A 21,883-nucleotide genomic window follows, 5' to 3' on the forward strand; every position below is an offset into this window, starting at 1 on the left:
CGCTGTGGCAAACCTGACTTCGCGAGATACTCGTTGTCTGCGGAAATTCTATGTTTCGGATGTTTCTACGATCGGTATAATCCAAGGGCCTGCACCAAATCTTCCGGAAGAATAAATATAACACTAAGCCAGAAGACTTAATATTAGAAGTAATATAAGAATGAATTATAAGAATATGAGAACTTAAAAAATTATAACCGCTGAAAATACCATACACACATGCGTTTTATAATAAATGTATAGCACTTATTGCGATATCCAGTTGTAATTTTACAATTAATATAAATAAAAGAATTAATCTGGTTTCGAACGCGATGCACCTGAGTCAGAAACCGCGAGGCTGGCCAGTGCGCCATCATTTTATCTGAGGATCTAAATTACGTTGAAAATTTCAATAGTTATTTTCTCACACACAATCCCCCAGGTATCGGACAGTCAGATCGGTACCAAATGTTGTATATCGATAGAGTATCAACCAAAACACTGATGTAGTTGGTGCTACGTCCTGTCGTACAAGAGAACGTGCGTAAACGATAAGTATTAAGTACGGCATGACCTACAGAATACAGGAAAAACGTATCTGTGAGCGGAGTGTCTCTCGTGTGGAGCTCCAGTGATGTTTCCGAGGTGAAGTTACAATCTCTAAGGAACTACTCATACGCCGCCAACATTGACATAGCGATGATATAAGAGGTAGTTACGACGAAAATAGCGGGTATGTACGGATATGAGGCAATCTTGAACATAGGCAATGAGTGCGGAACGGGGATATTGTTCAAACACGGCATACCACGTGAAGCACAAGCTATGCTTGAATCTGGACGAGGAATAACAGCAAAAATATATTATCCACTTCTTGTTAACGTATATGCTCCCTTCGGATCCCGCGGGAAACGAGCAAGGAGCAACCTGTTCCGGAATCAAATTGTCCCATTAATAACGGATTCTGGGTGGTGATTTTTAACTACGTATTGCGTCAAGAAGATCAAGTCCCGAATTTCAACTTTTGCGAGGCTCTGTTGTTGTTAACTGATGGACTAGATATAATAGACACTTGGTGCTATCTACGTCCGCACACCCGAGGATATGTCTCCAGTAATTCGGCAAGCAGGCTAGACAGGCTGTATGTAACGAAAGGCTTTATCGATAATGTAATTGACTGTGAAATTTGGCCCATTAACTTCTCGTATTACAGCGCATTTCATATAACAACGCAGCACACTAAACAAGAAACATTCCTGGGAAGGGGCGTATGGTAGCTAAACGTGTCGCTTTTGGAGGACGCAGAAACCTTCCGACGCCATACAGATATCCAACACGGATCATGTGGTGGCTGCAGTCTGCAGAACAGCAGATACAAAAAATGCATCGTACGACATGTCAGCATGAAAGCATACTGGCGGAAACGCACCTTGGAGTATCACTTCGTATGACTCAGCGAACTATATGACGACCCCATGGGATTAATAGCAAACAGCTGTAGAATAAAACGCATAAAGTAAGAATCACAGCGTTGGTACGACAATCTCTAGATGGGAAAAAGGTTCGTGCGCGTTCTACGACTAAACTGGTACAGGAGAATACATCCGTATACCACATGATTCGGGAAGTCAAGAGGGGTAAACGAAAGTTACTCCATACTCTCAACGACGAATAAGGGCACTAATACAATCAACAAGTCGTAACAAAAATCTTCGTGATGCAATATTATTCCCATTTTTTCGCCGAGTCGGCAACTGATTCGATGTCAAGTGAGCCACTTTTATCCTACATTCTACCCACGGTCAATCCGACCCACCTTGTAGCCAACGCTACCGATGAAGAAATATGTGTCATAATCAAAGATTAGCCTACAAAATAATCAGGTGGTTTAGATGGCCTACCCACAGAATTTTATGCTTGCTTTTGGAACGTCATAGGACCGGAGTTCACCAAAAAAAAAAAAAAAAAAAAATGGCTCTGAGCACTATGGGACTTAACAGCTATGGTCATCAGTCCCCTAGAACTTAGAACTACTTAAACCTAACTAACCTAAGGACAGCACACAACACCCAGCCATCACGAGGCAGAGAAAATCCCTGACCCCGCCGGGAATCGAACCCGGGAACCCGGGCGTGGGAAGCGAGAACGCTACCGCACGACCATGAGATGCGGGCCCGGAGTTCACCGAAATATGCAATGAATTATTGGGAGACGTGCAGATGCCACCTCAGTTTTCGGAAGGACTGATTGTCCTGATACCAAAAAAGCACGGAGTTCTACGTTGAAGGATTTTCGACCGTTAACTCTACTCAGTTCCGACTACAAAACCTTCGCCCGACTCATAAATAGTAGAATGAAGTCTGTACTGCCGAAGGTCATTGGCCCTTATCAAATGAGTACTGTTCCAGGGAGATATATGTCAAATACGTTATGTGTATATAGGGATATTATAAATTTGTCGTGGCTGTGTAAAGGCAACGTTGGTGTCACGTTTTTAGATTTTGATAAGGCATTTGACCGCATCAACCACCACTTTCTACTAACCGTAATGCAACGGATGGGGTTCAGTGCTCATTTTATTCATATGATATGCCAATGTATAGTCGAAACTTCCTCTGGAATCAAAATTAATGGCCAGCTAAGTTCACCAGTCCAGATTAAGCAGTCTGTGAGACAAGGCTGCCCGTTTTCTATGACACTGTAACACACAATGGCTGTAGAAATATTACTGTTAAACCTACACCAAAGGTTACAAGGTCTAAAGACGTTGAGTACAAAATCTGTGTGTCACGCTTATGCTGACGATATCAGCGTAATAGTTAACACGAAATCCGAAATTGAAATTGTTCAACAAAAAATTCATGCCTACGTCACTTCCTCTGGAACCAAGCTCAATGAACATAAATCGAAGATTTTACCTGTCGGACCCAGTAAGGAGAATATTCAAATTACATGGCTACAAAGGACAGAGGAGACGAACCACTTAGGTATGATTTTAATGTCCAGTCCACGAGAGATGACAGTGAACAACTGGGACCATAAACTCAATACATTCAGCGCTACTCTCTATGAACTTAAAATTAGAACGTTAAATAGGGTACAGAGAGCTCTATTGATTAACAGCTACGCCCTAAGCAAAATGTATCACATCGCAGCAGTGTTACCAGTACCCAAGGATACAGCGCACAAGATTTTAGCTGCAGCGTATTGGCTCATCTGGGGCGGAAATAGGTTTAAAGTCACCATACCAAGCATAGTACTAACCCGCCCCGGTGGTGGTTTTGGCGTCAGATATCCAGAAACAATGTACTGCAGTATATATGGACCGTATCCGCAAAATACTGCAGATACCCCATCCGACAATCACACAAACGTTATTCAGTAGGTTAGCCCCAACGAGCAGAAAAGCTCCAGTCGATATTGGTCGCATCAGCGGTCAACTCGACTACGTCCGGACTTACTACCTGGAAATGAGCAATATTCGAGATAATACACAGCAGCTTAACACCAGAAGGACGTATTGTTACCTCACGAGACATCATAAGCCAAACCCCGTGGAAGCGGAAATATCCAGCGGTCAACTGGAAAAACATCTAGAAAAATTTTAATAATTCCATCCTCCACTCCAAAATAGCGTCCACATGGTATGACATTGTAAATGAGAAGGTCCCCACAAGTGAAAAACTGCACAAGATTAAATTGAACCAAAGTCCTTACTGCAATCATTGTCATACTGTAGACACGTTGTGCAAACATGCTAATCTACCGCGACCAATTCCATATATGGAACTGAGCTAGAAAAAAGCTCGCCACAATTACTAGGACTACTGAATCTGCTACAACACTTGAAGAAGTACTTCAACCAGACTGGCATTTCTTTCCTGAAACAAAGAACAATAGCTACACTTGGATTATCGGCCAGTTCTCATGTTTTGCAATTATGACTAAATATGCGAGTATAGATGAGTATATACAGTAAATAATGGAAGAGCACCATAATCGTCCAAAGAGTCTGATATCCAAAGGTTTGTTTCAAAATTCCTTACTTCACACTTTACCATAAAGACGTGGTAAATTTTAGTTTGCGCACAACAGTTAAGAGAGTCGCTACGAATTTTGTGTTATTTTAATTAAGTTGGTATGAAAATTTCTGTTGTTGCTAAGCCAACTCAAGGTGCCCCAGGAAACTAATTTTGCCAGAAGCCACAATATGGGAAAAAATTGGAACAACTTTTCCAATAAGTGTTTGATTTATTCTGTTTTACGGATATTTGACTATTTGTTACGAAAAGAAGATTTATTTAGTTTCTGTTTCAATTTAAGATCGAAGAATTTAACTTAAACAAATATGGTTAGCGTGCAAGCTACGTAATCAGTGGATCGCTTGATCGAGTTCCGCTCATACTTTTCTTTTTTTTCAACACTAGCAAAAAAATAGTGGACTGCTAATCCAATGTGCTCTGCACGCGTGTTTCGAATCCTATCCTCGTCGAAAAAAAAAAAGAAGTAGTTAAGTCAGTAGAGCGTTAGTTCATCGTACCAAGGGTACTGGTTTCGAGCACTGGTCATACCAATTTTTGAACTGTAGTATATGCGAAATTGTTGTACGAGATAACATACTCCTGACATGTAAAAGGACTGTTCGGAGTTTATAGATGTACGACGGTGCTGCTATCTAGCAGTCAATTACTATTCCTTTCATTGTCATTATTGTTATTATTTATTGTTTACTGTTTATTACCTCATGCTGAAAGTGTGTAATTTTGAGGAAAAAGTTTTCTCCTGGCTACTAAACCTTCCTTTTGTAATATTTAATTATATAAGGGAAAAAAAGATAATTCATTTGTATTTCCCATGAGTGTTCACAGATTCACTTAAAGAGTGTGTTCTGAATTTAAAATATTATTCGAGAGCAATTTGTTGTATGTGCGTACTGTGATTGGAAATGTGTTTTGTTGTAACTGAAGAAGTGTATGTGTGAAGACTACTTGACAAATGCTTTTTTGTTTATAGTTAGAAATTGTAGGCATACTCCACGAATGTTTCCAGTTCTTAACGTCACGCAGTATGTGTTTAAAGTTAACAGATTGTGGCTGAGATTTTAGTCAGTAAGTTATCACAGTGTAGGATCAACGTTCGATACCACACTTGTTATGGGTCGCAGATATCGACCGCGGTCCGTAATAGATATCACTGGACCCGCGAGTCACGACTAGCGCCGCTCCGCGGCTTGTGACAAGTATCTAGCGAGCTCTCGTCCGCTCTTGCTCCGGAAGTCAACTAGGAATGTAGCATAGCCTTCGGCTGATGGGAAGCAACCTCTAACAAGGCGCTTAGTCAATTACAGTATAAGTAATGCCTCTCTAGATATCTGTTTGTAATTATATGTATGCAGCATATGAAGAAGCCTGTAACACAAGTTAAGTACAATATATAAAATTTTTTACCAACTACTACTAATTATTTCAGGCGTTGCAGATACAGACTATGTAGCCAGCTCCTTACTGACTTCACTGCCAAACCTGCAATATATGTTTCTATGTAGCATTGGCCATCTGTTATCATAATAACAGACGACGAGAATCATAACACACACTACCAGTGTGAAGTGAGTGTGTTGGAATTAGATTCAAAATGGTTCAAATGGCTCTGAGCACTATGGAACTTAACATCTGTGGTCATCAGTCCCCTAGAACTTAGAACTACTTAAACCTAACTAACCTAAGGACATCACACACATCCATGCCCGAGGCAGGATTCGAACCTGCGACCGTAGCAGTCGCGCGGTTCCGGACTGAGCGTCTAGAACCGCGAGACCACCGCGGCCGGCTTGGATTTAGATGTCGTGTTTGTGAAGCTCGACTTAGCGAATGTTAACTGAAATATGTTCGTGTGGTGAGTGTCTAATAATGTGCTGAATGTCTAATAATGATTGAAATAAATGCTTTAAAACATAAAAGATAGTGGTACAAAAAGTACCCTCAGTGGCTGGCGGAGTATGATGTAGATGTATTAATATTAATACTTCCGCACGTGTGATGCAATTGTTTCTTTATTCTTCTGTTCCAATTCTTTGCGTTTATTCTGTGAAACTAAAAATGTACCCTATTAGTATGCTACTTTCAAATTATCGAAGCGAAAGTGGATTGCCAATAGAAAGTTGCTATAAACTCCGAACAATCCTTTTACATGTCGGGAGCATGTTGTGCCTTATAATACTTTCACAAGTACTACAGCACAAAAGCTAGCAGTACCAAGGATCAAACTTGGTACCCTTCGTACGACGAACTGACGCTCTACCGACTTCTCCACGTGAACTCCACACAGCAGATGCTCACAACTGAGCTTTACTTGTGCTCCGTAGGTCATGTGGTACTTTTTACTTACTTTTTATGGACGTTCTCCTAGACGGCAGCAAAAAGCGCAAACTACACTCCTGGAAATGGAAAAAAGAACACATTGACACCGGTGTGTCAGACCCACCATACTTGCTCCGGACACTGCGAGAGGGCTGTACAAGCAATGATCACACGCACGGCACAGCGGACACACCACGAACCGCGGTGTTGGCCGTCGAATGGCGCTAGCTGCGCAGCATTTGTGCACCGCCGCCGTCAGTGTCAGCCAGTTTGCCGTGGCATACGGAGCTCCATCGCAGTCTTTAACACTGGTAGCATGCCGCGACAGCGTGGACGTGAACCGTATGTGCAGTTGACGGACTTTGAGCGAGGACGTATAGTGGGCATGCGGGAGGCCGGGTGGACGTACCGCCGAATTGCTCAACACGTGGGGCGTGAGGTCTCCACAGTACATCGATGTTGTCGCCAGTGGTCGGCGGAAGGTGCACATGCCCGTCGACCTGGGACCGGACCGCAGTGACGCACGGATGCACGCCAAGACCGTAGGATCCTACGTAGTGCCGTAGGGGACCGCACCGCTACTTCCCAGCAAATTAGGGACACTGTTGCTCCTGGGGTATCGGCGAGGACCATTCGCAACCGTCTCCATGAAGCTGGGCTACGGTCCCGCACACCGTTAGGCCGTCTTCCGCTCACGCCCCAACATCGTGCAGTCCGCGTCCAGTGGTGTCGCGACAGGCGTGAATGGAGGGACGAATGGAGACGTGTCGTCTTCAGCGATGAGAGTCGCTTCTGCCTTGGTGCCAATGATAGTCGTATGCGTGTTTGGCGCCGTGCAGGTGAGCGCCACAATCAGGACTGCATACGACCGAGGCACACAGGGCCAACACCCGGCATCATGGTGTGGGGAGCGATCTCCTACACTGGCCGTACACCACTGGTGATCGTCGAGGGGACACTGAATAGTGCATGGTACATCCAAACCGTCATCGAACCCATCGTTCTACCATTCCTAGACCGGCAAGGGAACTTGCTGTTCCAACAGGACGATGCACGTCCGCATGTATCCCGTGCCACCCAACGTGCTCTAGAAGGTGTAAGTCAACTACCCTGGCCAGCAAGATCTCCGGATCTGTCCCCCATTGAGCATGTTTGGGACTGGATGAAGCGTCGTCTCACGCGGTCTGCACGTCCAGCACGAACGCTGGTCCAACTGAGGCGCCGGGTGGAAATGGCATAGCAAGCCGTTCCACAGGACTACATCCAGCATCTCTACGATCGTCTCCATGGGAGAATAGCAGCCTGCATTGCTGCGAAAGGTGTATATACACTGTACTAGTGCCGATATTGTGCATGCTCTGTTGCCTGTGTCTATGTGCCTGTGGTTCTGTCAGTGTGATCATGTGATGTATCTGACCCCAGGAATGTGTCAATAAAGTTTCCCCTTCCTGGGACAATGAATTCACGGTGTTCTTATTTCAATTTCCAGGAGTGTATATCTGCATTTGGTACCGATCTGAGTGTCTGCCATCTGAAGATTTGGGTGTCAGAAACGGTCGAGTACCTACGGATAAGCCGACACATGTGTTCTCTTATTTTAACTCATCTTCCACTGAGCGAAGTTCTGGGAGATTGGGTTATGGCACTCCCCTTCTTCTCTCGTTAGCTCTACATCTACAACTACATAGATACTCTGCAAATCACACTTAAATGCCTGTCAGAGGGTTCATCGAACCACCTTCACAATAATGCTCTACTGTTCTATTCTCGAACAGAGCGCAGAAAAAACGAACATCTATATCTTTCCGTGCGAGCTCTGATTTCCCTTATTTTATTATGATAATTGTTTCTCCCTATGTACGTCGGAGTCAACAAATTATTTTCACATTCGGAGGAGAAAGTTGGTGACTGAAATTTCGTGAGACTCTTCCGCCGCAACGGGAAACGCCTTTGTTTTAATGATGTCCATCCCAAATCCGTGAGACTCTCTCCCCTATTTCGTGATAATACAAAACGTGCTGCTCTTCGTTGAACTTTCTCGACGTACTCCGTTAATCCTATCTGATAAGGATCCCAGACCGCACAGGAGTACTCCAAAAGAGGCGGACAAGCGTAGTGTAGGCGGTCTCTTTAGTAGATCTGTTATATTTTCTAAGTGTTCTGCCAATAAAACGCAGTCTTTGGTTTGTCTTCCCCACAACATCTCCTACGTGTTCTTTCCAATTTAAACTATTCGTAATTGTAATTCGTAGGTATTTAGTCGAATTTACGGCCTTTAGATTAGGCTGACTTATCGTGTACCGAAGTTTAACGGAGTCCTTTTAGCACTCATGTGGATTACCTCATACTTCTCGTTATTTAGGGTAAATTGCCAATTTCCGCACCTTTCAGATATCATTTCTAAATCGGTTTGCAATTTGTTTTGATCTTCTGATGATTTTACTACACGATAAACGACAGCATCATCTGCAAACAACCAAAGAAGGCTGCTCATATTGTCTCCTAAATCGTTTATATAGATAAGGAACAGCAGACGGCCTGTAACGCTACCTTGGGAAACACCAGAAATCACTTCTGTTTTGCTCGATGACTTTCCGTCATTTACGAACTGTGACCTTTCTGACAGGAAATCACGAATCCAGTCACATAACTGGGACGATATTCCATTAGCACGCAATTTCACTACAAGCCGCTTGTATGATACAGTGTGAAAAGTCTTCTGGAAATCTAGGAATATGGAATTAATTTGATATCCCTCGTCAATAGCACTCAACACTTCATGTGAGTAAAGAGCTAGTTGCGTTTCACATGAACGATGTTTTCTAAATCTGTGTCGACTGTGTGTCAATAGACCTTTCTCTTCGAGATAATTCGTAATGTTCGAATGCAATATGTGTTACAAAATCCTGCTGCATATCGACGTTAATCATACGGGTCTGTAATTCAGTGATTCAGTCATACTATCTTCCTTGAATATTAGTGTGACCTATGCAACTTTCCAGTCTTTGGGTACGGATCTTTCATCGAGCGAACGGTTGTATATTTTTTTAATATTTCAGATACGAAACGAGTCCAGTGGTAACTACGCAGTTGATTTTCGCATCATTACCACTGGCAATGTATATCTCCATTTTAGAACGAAATACTGTGGAAAATAGGTTGTTTGGGCAGCGGTTTTTCCGCCCGATCTTGAAAAAAAAGTACTTCTTTGGTTAAGTTGTGAAGGAAATGAAAGTTGTAACTGCGTGAGGTGACTTACGTAGGACGCGCGGGAAGGGCTTTGCCCTATGCACGAGGCTCTTGAAGGCGGCGGGCAGGAACTCGACGGCGAGGAAAAGCGCCGCCAGCAGAAACGCCAGCCGCTCCAGCGCCTCCGAGCCCGCGCTCAGCACAGCAGACAGAGCCCCCAGCATCCTCCTCTGCAACACATCAGCCCTGTCATAAGCTCACCAATTTTCTGCTTACCTCAATGAAAATATTTGTTAAAGGAAGTCTTCTAAGCACGATGAGCTGCACATGAAACCAATAAACAGACACTGAGATCACAAAGGTCATAGCGTAGCGACGTGCACACAGACAGATGGCTGTAGTATCGCGTATATAAGGTATAAAAGGGTAGTATATTGGCTGAGCTTGCATTTGTACTCAGGTGACTCATGTGAAAAGGTTTCTGACGTGATTATGGCCGCACAACGGGAATTAACTGACTTTGAACGCGGAACGGCAGTTGGAGCTAGAAGCATTGAACATTCCATTTCGGAAACCATTAGCGAATTCAGTATTCCGAGATCCACAGCGTCAAGGCCGTGTCGAGAAGACCAGATTTCAGGCATTACCACGGACAACGTAGTCGCCGAAGCCTTCACTTAACAACCGAGAGCAGCGGTGTTTAGTAGAGTTGTCAGTGCAAAGAGACAAGCACCTCTATGTGAAAAAAACCGCGGAACGTACGACGAACAAATCCGTCAGGATGCAGTAGCGAAATTGGGCCGTAATGGGCTATGACAGCAGACGACCGACGCGAGTGCCTTTGCTAACAGCCCAACATCGCCTGCAGCGCATTTCTTGGGCTCGTGACCGTGTCGGTTGTGCCACAGACGACTGAAAAACCGTGGCCTGGTCATCTGAGTCTAGATTTCAAATGGTAAGAGCTGATGTTAGGTTTCGAGTGTGGCACTGCCCCCACGGACCCAAGTTGTAAACAAGCACTGCACAAGCTGATGGTGTCTCCGTAATGGTGTGGGCTGTGTTTACATAGAATTGACAGGGTCCTCTGGTCCAACTGAACTATTCATCGACTGTAAATGATTATGTTCGGCTACGTGCAGGCCAACTGCAGTCATTAATGGACTTCATGTTCCCAAACAATGATGGAATTTTTATGGATGGTGTTTTGGCGTAACGACATGTGCCGGCACGACGATCGAGAACCGAAGACCAGAGAGGGCTATGAGACGACGTCAGCCAATAGTACACTGACGAACCCCTCTCTAGGACGACACCAAGACATTGCTTGCAATGAAATTGTATATACCGAGGGACATTGATTATTTGCATGTCCCCATCTCCTTGCGGCACACCTATGTGAATACACAAAGTTAAGTATTGTCAATTTAACTTACTATAATAAACTCCATTAATACGATATGCTTGAATAGTTGTCTAGCGATCCGAGGAAACAGCTACCTAGGCATCCTGTCCTAGACGAGTGGGCAGAACACAACAGATGACAATGCGCCATTTCGCCGAGGCGCAACTGTTCGCGATCGGTTTGAAGAATATTGTGGACAATTCGAGCGAATGATTTGGCCACCTCGGTTGCACGAAGTGGAACATAATCGAGAGGTCAGTTTGTGCACAAAATCCTGCACCGACAACCCTTTCGCAGTTATGGTCGGCTATGGAGGCACAATGGCTCAATCTTTTTTAGGGTGTTGCCAACGACTTGTTGACTCCGTGCCACGTCAAGTTGCTGTACTGTGCCGGGCAAAAGGAGGTCCGACTCGATATTAGAAGATGCGTCATATGACTTTTGGCTCCCCAGTGCAATGAATGTGAATTTTATAGTTTACATCACATAAATAGGGTCAAGCTGTTAACGTTTAGAATTCCGTCGGCTGTTCGCAGTCGTTCCTGTTGCCTATACGGAGATGTTCGCAGTCGTTTTTGTTGTCTATACGGTGGTTCAACGACGGAAGTCTGTAGCGAAATGTAGGAAGACCTGCAGAGGAGGGAGAACCGGCGCAGGGACTTGCGGTTGAGCCTGAGCATAAATAAATTTAACGTACTGTACCTAAGTAGAGGAAGAGATGCAGTATTGCTCGATTACATAGTTGGCGATCAACCACTGGAAACAGTAACAAAACTATTGTCGACATAATCGCCGTGAGAGAATTCAGCAACTGTATACGGATAGATATTTAAGATAATAGTACTTTGATATGTTTTGGTGAGTAGACAAGACGGGTTGCTGATGCAATTACTTAGATCTGAAGATGATCCACTGCGATCCAAACATGTAGTCGAATTAAAAAAGTGTGCAGCTGAGACGGAACAATAATGAGATTATCTTAAATATCCAGCAATAACAAAATTCGAAAGAGTAACACTGTGAAGCGACAGTGTGTCCGGAGAGTCTCGCTATCAGTCCAGAAAATTATTACTTGGAAAACATTAGAGATAGAGTATCGTGGTCTGTTGTAAGACGTTTAACAACTCTCAAAGTTGTATCGTTTGTCCTTTTGCAGATTTGACTCGAAGAGCATCGAAACGGCGATAGACTAGGAGAAGGTCCAACGTGGCATCTGATATGTAGAATTCAAAATTCAAATCTGTGCTACGGTATTATCGAAGCCAGTATGGGAGGGCAGCACAGGCAAAAACAAATATAATGAACTACTTCAAAAATCTTAAAGAGTTCGATAGTGTCAAACACCTTCCCCGAAGTGGACACTCCCTAGTGTCTTGAGTACGTGTTGACAGAGTGTGACAGAGTGCAAGCTGTATTTCAAAGCATCCCCCCCCCCCACACACACACACAGAGAATTTAATTGGTCGTGAATCAAGCGAACTGCAGCTAGCAAGATCAACTGGCAAGCACTGCAGCGAAACGATCGTCCTCTGCACTATGCAATCAAGTGTTCCATACTGGCCTCCATAGATTCTTATAATGGCTGAATTAAGAAGTGTCTCTTATCAGATGAAACAACATTTCACATTTCTGGACATGTGGATCGCCACAGCCCGCAGCTCGTGGTCGTACGGTAGCGTCCTCGCTTCCCGCCCCCGGGTTCCCGGGTTCGATTCCCGGCGGGGTCAGGTATTTTCTCTGCCTCGTGATGGCTGGGTGTTGTGTGATGTCCTTAGGTTAGTTAGGTTTAAGTAGTTCTAAGTTCTAGGGGACTGATGACCATAGATGTTAAGTCCCATAGTGCTCAGAGCCATTTGAACCATTTTTTGGATCGCCACATTAGGATTTGGGACTTCTAAAACCCACAAAACACACGGGAAGCTTAATATTTGGTGTTATAGTGATAGATTTGTTTTTCTTCTTAGACAAGACCATAACGTGGGCACGCTCGAACAATTCCTGCTACCATAGATCAAAGAGCTGCAACCGACCATCATCTTCCAGCACGGTAATGCGCGCCTACATTGGAGTTTGAACGTGCGGGATGTGTTGAATGACACAATTCTTCGGAGGTGGTTTGGTAGGATAGTCCCATCGGATGACCCCTTCGCTCTTCAGATGGTACGTCATTAGGCTTCTTTTGTAAGGTTACGTCGAGGCTCGCGTATACACAACACCACTCCCTGACACAGCTACCCTTTGTGCACAAATCAATAAAGCAATCAGAACTGTTGATGCAGCAATATTGGCCCATACATGTGCAACACTGGAATATCGCCTGGAGCGACTGGTGGGGTACACAATGAAATCCTGGCATAATAGAAAAAGCTTTAAGAGCTGCTTTACAAGAAACAGCGATGCTCTATCTCTAATAGTTTTCAATATTTTTTGAAATGAAAATAGGACTTTTATGGTCACTCTCTAGAATGGCGACATGAAACTAACTGTAGGAAAAGCAGACGCCAGACTGGGTGAAATTTAAAGAAAAGAAAGTCATTCATGAAATAAGTGGCATAAAAAACACTCGTTCCACTGAATCAAGAGTATTGCTCGTCAGTGTGAACTCTTACCAGTTTGGATTTACAGAAGAGACACAACGAAGAGCGCTGGGTTTTTTAAGAGCCACAGTATTACACTTCAGTGGAAGACTCTAGAAGAGAGACGCTGTGCAACCCGGAGGGAGATACTGTTGAAATTCTGAGAATGTACGTTCCAAGAAAAGTTGGAAGGCATATGACTTCCTCCCACATTCCACCGACGAAATGGATGTGATGAGAAAATTAGAGCTCATACAGAGTCTTACCGAGAGTGATCCCTCCCACGCACCATTCACGAATGAAATAGGAAAGGAGGCGGGATGGGTGGGGGTGAGGAAGTGATCGTGTTTCTTGAAGTACCCTCCGCCACAAGCCGTTAGGTAGCCTGCGCTGTACAGATGTACAGGGGATATACAAAAATATAGAAACAACAAAAAGCCAAAACCTTAACGTGCTTAATACCGGGTAGAAAACACGTTGGCGTTGTAAACAGCTTCCAGTCGTCTCGGAATGGATAAAAACAGTTTCTGGATGGATGTAAACGGAACCTTTCTTCCTCGAAAATAGTGGCAAGCTCAGATACCGATGATGGGGGTGGGGGGGGGGGTGGATAGCGATCACACACCCTTCACCCCAAAGCAGACCAAAAAGGCTCAATAATATTGACATCTAGTGAGTGTGGTGGCCAGGGGAGGCACAGTAATTCACTCTCGGGCCCACAAAACCAGTCCTAAACGAAGCGAGCTGTGTAAACAGGGGCTGTGTCGTCTTGTCACCTCTGTATAAAAGAAATATTGTACCGTGGGATGGGCCTGATCACCCAAAAAGGTCGCGTAATGCTTGGATGTAATGCGACCTTGCAGAATAACCATGGGGCCCGTGGTATACCTGCCCAAATCATAACCGAACTCCCGCCATGTTTCGCTCTTCGGAAGTAAACTCGGCCAGAAGTTGAAACAGTGTGAAATAAGACTCATCCGACCAAATGACTTTCATCCATCGCTCTACAGTCCAGATTTTATGGCTGTGGCATCAAGTTTCCCTGTTATGGGCATTTACATCACTGGTGAGTCGTTTCAGCATTACAACACGCCCTGCAATTCCCTGATTATGGATCTCCCTCCGCATTGTTTTTGTGCTGACAGTATTCGCGAGTGCGACATTCAGTCCTGTCGTGATCTTTGCAACTGCCACCCTGTTATTCTTCGTCAGAATCCTATTCGGCGACCGTCTGTCACGATCACACAATTTTGTCCCAGTTGTGACTTATGTTGGTCGATATGGGGGGGGGGGGGGCGGGGACACCAAACAGCGACGTCATCGGTGCCATGTGACTTAGCGGACGATGTTTTCCACTTTCCCTGCCTGCGGCATGAATCATCAGTACGGTGCCTGTTGAAACACCAAACACTTCGGCTTCCGTGGTTAAGGAAGCAGCCATCATTCAGCACCATCAGAGTGCGCTCCGACATAAACTCACTTTCAACTACATAGACGCAGTTTACAAAATGCATAACACTGTGCTGTGTGTGGTAATTTTATTTATTCTGCTACCGGTTTCGGTCTTAAGGGGGGTAGGACGTCAAACGGGCCGACTTGGAGCAGGAGAGGTACCAGAGGACATTTTAATTTCCACTGTCTATACTTTTACAAGAAAATTCATAAAACTTTGTCAGCATGACCAGGAAGGATTCAGGATTCACACTCATAACAGCGGAAGTTCAAAAACATAACAAAACAAATTTTTTACGTGTGAAATTTCATAATTTTTTCACTTACTATTGGCTGCATTTGTTGCTATAGGTCTCAAGAGAGACTGTTCGATGAATTTTGCACAGCATACAAAACATACTTACAGGTGTCTGAAACTCTAGAATCTATTTAATTTATGAAAAAATTAATGAGCTCTTACGTTTTAAGCTTTATGTTTAGATAAAAATAAAATTTTGTAGTTAATTAGTTCAATTTTTACCACAGTTTTTAATAAATTTGGAAAATTCTAGAGTTTCATACACCTGTAAGTATGGTTTGTATGCTGTGCAAAATTCATCAAAGAATCTCCCTTACTTGTGAAGAAAAATGTCTCTATATCAACAAATGCAGCCAATAGTAAGTGAAAAAATGATGAAATTTCACATGTAAAAGAAAATTATTTTGTTATGTTTTCGAACTTCCACTGCTATGAGCGTGAATCCTGAATCCTTTCTGGTCATGCTGACAAAGTTTTATGAATTTATTTGTAAAAGTATAGGCACTGGAGCCGGCCGCGGTGGCCGCGCGGTTCTAGGCGCTACAGTCTGGAACCGCGAGACCGCTACGGTCGCAGGTTCGAATCCTGCCTCGGGTATGGATGTGTGTGATGTCCTTAGGTTAGTTAGGTTTAAGTAGTTCTAAGTTCTAGGGGACTGATGCCCTTAGAAGTTGAGTCCCATAGTGCTCAGAGCCATAGGCACTGGAAATTAAAATCTCCTGTGGTGCCTCTCTTGCTCCAAGTCGGCCCGTTTGACGTCCTACCCCCCTCAAACCATCATCAACGGCAGAAAAATTATCGCAGATGCATACATGCTTTGACATACTTTGCCACTGACAACCATAACTGCCAATAAAAATGAAAAATTGTAGCAAGATTACAATACGATGGCTCATTCACCATCATATTGTAATCTTGCTACAATTTTTCGCAGAGAGCGCATTGCTATGCATTTTGTAAAATTCGTACATACTGTTCGCCAGCGCCTAAGCAAGATATTCAGTTTACACAGACACAGACACTGTTGCGACCTCAACTGACCCTTGCAACGTATGAAGGACGTTGCACATGTGCAGCAGCACCACCTGCAGGCTTCGTTAGCATCTGCATTTCTCGCGGTGTTCGCACATTTTTGTCCAACTCCTGGAGATGTAGTACACACGACAGGATTGTTGTAGATCCTTGAAATTTGTGTAATTTACGAATACGACTTACTAAGCTTCTGTGAAGATGTTAAACCTAAGTAACGGACGGAAACGAACGTGAAAATATTTCAAATTATCTGCGACGAGGTGGTTTCGTGTTAACGAGCAGCTTGCGTCAGTACAGAACGGCTCGGACCAGCTGCAGAATCGTGTTGTGGTAACCGACCAGCTGAGTGCGCGGAACGTGGGGGCGGACGCTCAGCTGCCGTGTATTTTGCCAGCAGCGACGCAACGGCATGTGCAACCAGCCACCTGGAGAGAGGGTTGGCGCGCAAACAGTTGGCGGCCTTACCCAACCCGGAGTCCCCTGCGTGCAAAGCCGGCCGCAGATGCCTACCGACGGTCACCGGCTCCGGCTCCGGCGCGTTGCACTCTCAAAGGCGATCCGGAACGGGAACAATAAAAGGCGAGAACACACGCCACACTCCTTCTGTCTACAAGTGAGGCTTCATTTCTAGCAGATGGAGAGCTGGCGTTTTAAAGTCGTCCCGACGTCAAGTTCGTAAAAAACATAGACTCAGTTGAGCGAGGGCAGACAGCGCTTTGACGTATTTTTGTGATACATACTAGGACGAGAGAATCCGGGTTTACACTCAAAGCAGAAGTCCAGTGTTTTAAAGCAGTTTATCGTCTCGATTGGCGGTTCGACAGGTCGTCTGGAAGAGGGTATTTGTTACAACAAATCAATTTTTTTGTCTATGTGCACGAGTTTAAAGACACATTATCTGTTAGTAATTTTAATTCAGGAACGTGAAGTTTGTGGTTGTTAGTCTGTATAGTTAAGAGCTGATATCGCAATAAATGTTGTACGAATTCAGCACTCGAGCCAAATGTTGTGCCAAGGAATCGAATAACCGCGCAATTTGCTCGAATGATGGTAATACATCGTAATTTACATACAAGTAACGAGCTTGAAACTATTATTTTCCTTTGTAATTACACCCACCAGAACGACATAGACAGTGCGTCGAACTACGAGGGTCGTCCGATAATTAAGTTTCCCTGCCCGCATCTCGTGGTCGTGCGGTAGCGTTCTCGCTTCCCACGCCCGGGTTCCCGGGTTCGATTCCCGGCGGGGTCGGGGATTTTCTCTGCCTCGTGATGGCTGGGTGTTGTGTGCTGTCCTTAGGTTAGTTAGGTTTAAGTAGTTCTAAGTTCTAGGGGACTTATGACCACAACAGTTGAGTCCCATAGTGCTCAGAGCCATTTGAACCATTTGAAATTAAGTTTCCCTACTTTATTTCTCTGCATAGTTGACTGTGCCTCTTACATGTGATGGCTGGTGTGTTCGACTGGTATGTGTTAACAACGCTCACACCGACATACGCTGCATACTGCAGAATGTTGCCAGTACTATGCAAGTTAGCATGGAATTACTACTACAAAGTGTTTTCGTATGTGTATGGTGTCTGTTCTTTCTGACATGTCCGGAAGAACAGACACCATACGCATATAATTCCGGCTATCACAAGCCAAGGATCATTTCTGTGTGGATGCACACATACGCTCGAACTCAGGCGGAAATAGGTGTTGCCACGAAAATTGATATTAATGGGCAGGGAGCACTACGTTCGAAGTGTGTGGAATAAGTTGAGAATGTGAGTGTACTGGGGGCGTGCTTGGGATAAGTCCGCGCAGCCGCGTTAGTTCATGTGTTCTCGGTGGATAGCTGTCCTCTGCAACAAAAACTGAGTGAAAGGGTCAACGGTGAACTTGAACAAGCTTCATGGCACGTCCGTCCCCAGCAAATACAATGACCAATAACGAACAAAATGAGATTAAAAAAAAAAAAAGGTTAGAACGCCTGCCTAGTGAACAGAAGATCCAGCGTACGAACCCCGCTCGGGTACTCATTTTCAACTATCACAGCTGATTTTGTAATTCATTGTTATTTCAAACTGTTTTCGTTTGTGAGTTGCGCTCTTTCAATCGTTTTTTCGCTGAAAAAGCTATCCGCTCTCGATATCCACCAGAAGTTAACCTCTGTTTATGTATGACCATTCAAATGGGAATGAAACCCAGGTTCGTCATTTGACTCCTGAGGCGAGACGTCAGGGCATGGTGTGGAAGAAACCTGCCGAAAGTGCTCCAGAACAGGCAAAGGTCACACATTCATCAGGGAAAGCTATGGCAGCCATCTTTTGGGAGTGTAAGAGGGTGTTTCTCATTCATTACCTCCCTCGCGACAGCACAGTGGAGGCGGAGATGTATCGAAATGTCTTGAGGAACCCATGAGCTGCCATCAAGAGAAAAGGTGTTGGACTTCTGTCTCGCATAGTTCTCTTCCTTCAGGACAATGCTCGGCCTCATGTAGCTTGAATGGCCCAGGTAGAACTCTGTGAAGATTCAACCAGATCACCAGATCTTGCCCAAAGTGACATTCACATATTCCTCCAACTCAAAGGTCATCTTGGATGATGAAGTCACATCAAGAATGAACAACTGGTTACGATCACAGGAACCGACCTGGTACAAAACTGGTTTGGAAGCACTTGCATCACGTTACCAAAAATGCTTGGAAAAACGTGGCGACTATGTAGAAAAGTAACAGAAACATTGTACAGTATCAGTAAAATTATTTCAAAATGATACATTGTGTATAATTTTTTATTATGAAACCGGGAAACTTACTAATTGAACGCCCTTCGTAGAATATTCGCCTGTGAAGCTAAATAACCTGTTCAACATGTCGACGTGGTATGCAATTTTCATCGATCAGAAAGCTCAACATATGAGGCCAGTTCACTTAGTGAGCGAAAATTCCAATCCGCATTCATCTCACTATTCTCTCCGCAAAGATTACACCAACAGTGCACAAAACGGGACGGAATTTTATCGCTGATTATCAATTACCTTACATGTTGTAGAAACAATAAATCGTTGAGTCGTATGTGAAGAAATGTTGCAAAAATTGATAAGGCTGAATAGTCCTTCAAAAGAATTCTCATGGGAGATCAGTTGAAATTATTGTCCTCGTTATCGATTAACCCTTTCGTAATCCAATGAATTAAAATTCTGCATATTACTGTAAAAATTGTTTTTCCGCTTTTGGAATGAAAACTAAGTGAGGCCATGTTTTTAAATTTTGATTGTTGTTTATGGTTTCATAATGTCTGAAGTGGGACGTATATGCCCCGCTGGACTCGAGGAGGAATAGAGGAATAGATTGGCTCCCTAAATTTATTCTTCCTCCAGTGCAGCGAGACATAAGGGTCCAACTTAATTTTTTTTTATGGCTAGGGGTTAGGATCTGTAAAAAGAAGAAATCACTAGGAAGCTATAGACCAATTCGAGTATCGGTGAGAAAGAAATGCTACTGGTAGTAAGTCACTCAAAAGGTGGCATCGTCTTTCTTATCTTCTTTTGAACACTGCAATAGTAAACAGTTTCATCATGTGGAACTATAAGAATGGAGGGAAGTGTGACCATCTTTCCTTCCACCTTCCTCTTGTAAGGTAACTTTCAAGTGGGAGAAATATAATGAGAACGGGAAGGCAAGCTTTGGACACAGAAAAAGACCACGAGTTTGTGAAATTTCCCGTTTCATATCAAATAAAGGGAAATAAAAGATGATTATAGCATCAATTAAAGTATATAAATGTAAAACATTAGACACAAGTATCAAGAAAAGGCACAAATAGAAATTTTCTGCACACACTGGCCATGAGGCAAAACCACTAAAAGAATTTCAAAGTGATTTATCAATAAATATGTGCACGAATCTGTATATTTCTAACATAGGGCAAAAAAGACAATAAATTCCTTCAGTGAGCTTATCTATACCAGAGAGGAAAAAAAATTACATAAAACCACCAAAAACCAGGACACACAGTGCTCAAATGTAACAATTAAGCGCTATCTCGGGAATTAGGTCCCAAACAATGAGTCTGTTGGCGCCAAATAGTTTGATACAGTTTCATAATCCTGTGAAATGAGGGAAATAAGTTTGTAAGTGGTACACGCTCTTCAAGAAAGGGTTAAGTTGCACTGATTTATTTAATTTAATCATATGGCTAGGGCCCCCGTCGGGCAGACCATTCGCCGGGTGCCGGTCTCTCAATTTGACGCCACTTCGGCGACCTGCAGTCAATGAGGACAGCACAACACCCAGTCCCTGCGCGGAGAAAATTCCCCGACCCAGCCGGGAATCGAACCCAGGCCCAGAGGATTGATAATCCGTCACGGTGACGATTCAGCTACCGGGGGAGTTGCACTGATGAAGTTTAGCTACATAACTGACAGGATTATTAAGTTTAGCATATCAGCGATATAATAATTCGAAGGATGGTTTTCAGTTCCTATGTTATGATTTCTGAGTTTCAGAACTTCCACACATTTTCTCAATATCCTGCCAAGGAAAGGAAGTCTGCCACCTGCCTTACCTACGACTGAGACTATATGATCATTCCACTTCATAGCCCTACATAGTGTTCCACACACGTATTTGTATGAATTAACTGATTCCAACCGTGACTTATTGATACTGTAGTAATAGGATATTACTTTTTTATGTAGTGCTCAATTTTAAATTTCTGAAAATTTAAAACAACTTGCCAATCTCTGCAGCACTCTGAAACCTTATCAAGATCTGACTGGACATTTGTGCAGCTTTTTTCAGATAACTGCATAATCTGCAGATGTCTGAGATTACTCTTACTTAATATACAATATGAACACTAAGTGTCCCAAAATATGCTCCAGAGGCATACTAGAAACTATTTCTACTTTTGTTGCTGACTCCCCTTCCAAGATAACATGCTGTGTCCACTCTAGCAAGAAATCGTCAAACTAGTCACTAATTTCGTTAGGTATCCCACACAATCGTATGTTTGTTAATAAGTATACGTTTTCAGAAACCATACTGGTTCATGTGGAGGATATCATTGTGTTAGAGGTATTAGTTGATCACAATATTATTGAACCTGAGAGTGAGAGCGTTTCGGTGGGCTTATCGTGCCTCTTTATCTTGATTATTTCATCAGGACAAGCTGAACCACGAGTTTCCCGGAGGCATTAACAGTGCGATAAGTTTTCCTTATTCGCCACTGTACTTGTTTCCTGTAACATCACCGCATTTTTCCGACAACGGGCACAGGATGCAAAGTGCAATAATACCGTGGTCGGGTTGTATATCATTATGTTTGCGCTCGGAGTGTTGTTGTTGTTGCCGTCGCCTTCAATCCGAAGACTGGTTTGATGCAGCTTTCCACGTCAGTGTACCCTGTACGATCCTTTTCATCTCTGCATAACTACAGCCATCTGCATCCATTTGAACCTACTTAATGTAGTCAAATCTTGGACTCCCTCAACAATTTTAACCCCTGCCCCCTGACACTTCCCTCCTTTACCAGACTGATGATTCCAAGATGCCTCATAATGTGTTCTGTCAACCGATGCCTTATTTTAGTCAAATCGTACCA

General features: G+C 43.7%; 1 protein-coding gene across 1 annotated transcript in view; it reads right to left on the reverse strand.

Moving 5' to 3' along the window:
• The window catches only part of LOC126183227 (ecdysone 20-monooxygenase), a 175,783-nt gene that overhangs the window by 113,884 nt on the left and 40,016 nt on the right, over positions 1–21,883 (reverse strand). The window contains exon 2 of the mRNA XM_049925012.1: positions 9,601–9,760. Coding sequence (XP_049780969.1) covers positions 9,601–9,754 — 154 coding nt within the window. The 5' untranslated portion in view covers positions 9,755–9,760. The remainder of the gene's footprint in view (positions 1–9,600; positions 9,761–21,883) is intronic.

The sequence above is a fragment of the Schistocerca cancellata genome, chromosome 4, assembly GCF_023864275.1.
Source record: "Schistocerca cancellata isolate TAMUIC-IGC-003103 chromosome 4, iqSchCanc2.1, whole genome shotgun sequence".
NCBI classification, from domain to species: domain Eukaryota; kingdom Metazoa; phylum Arthropoda; class Insecta; order Orthoptera; family Acrididae; genus Schistocerca; species Schistocerca cancellata.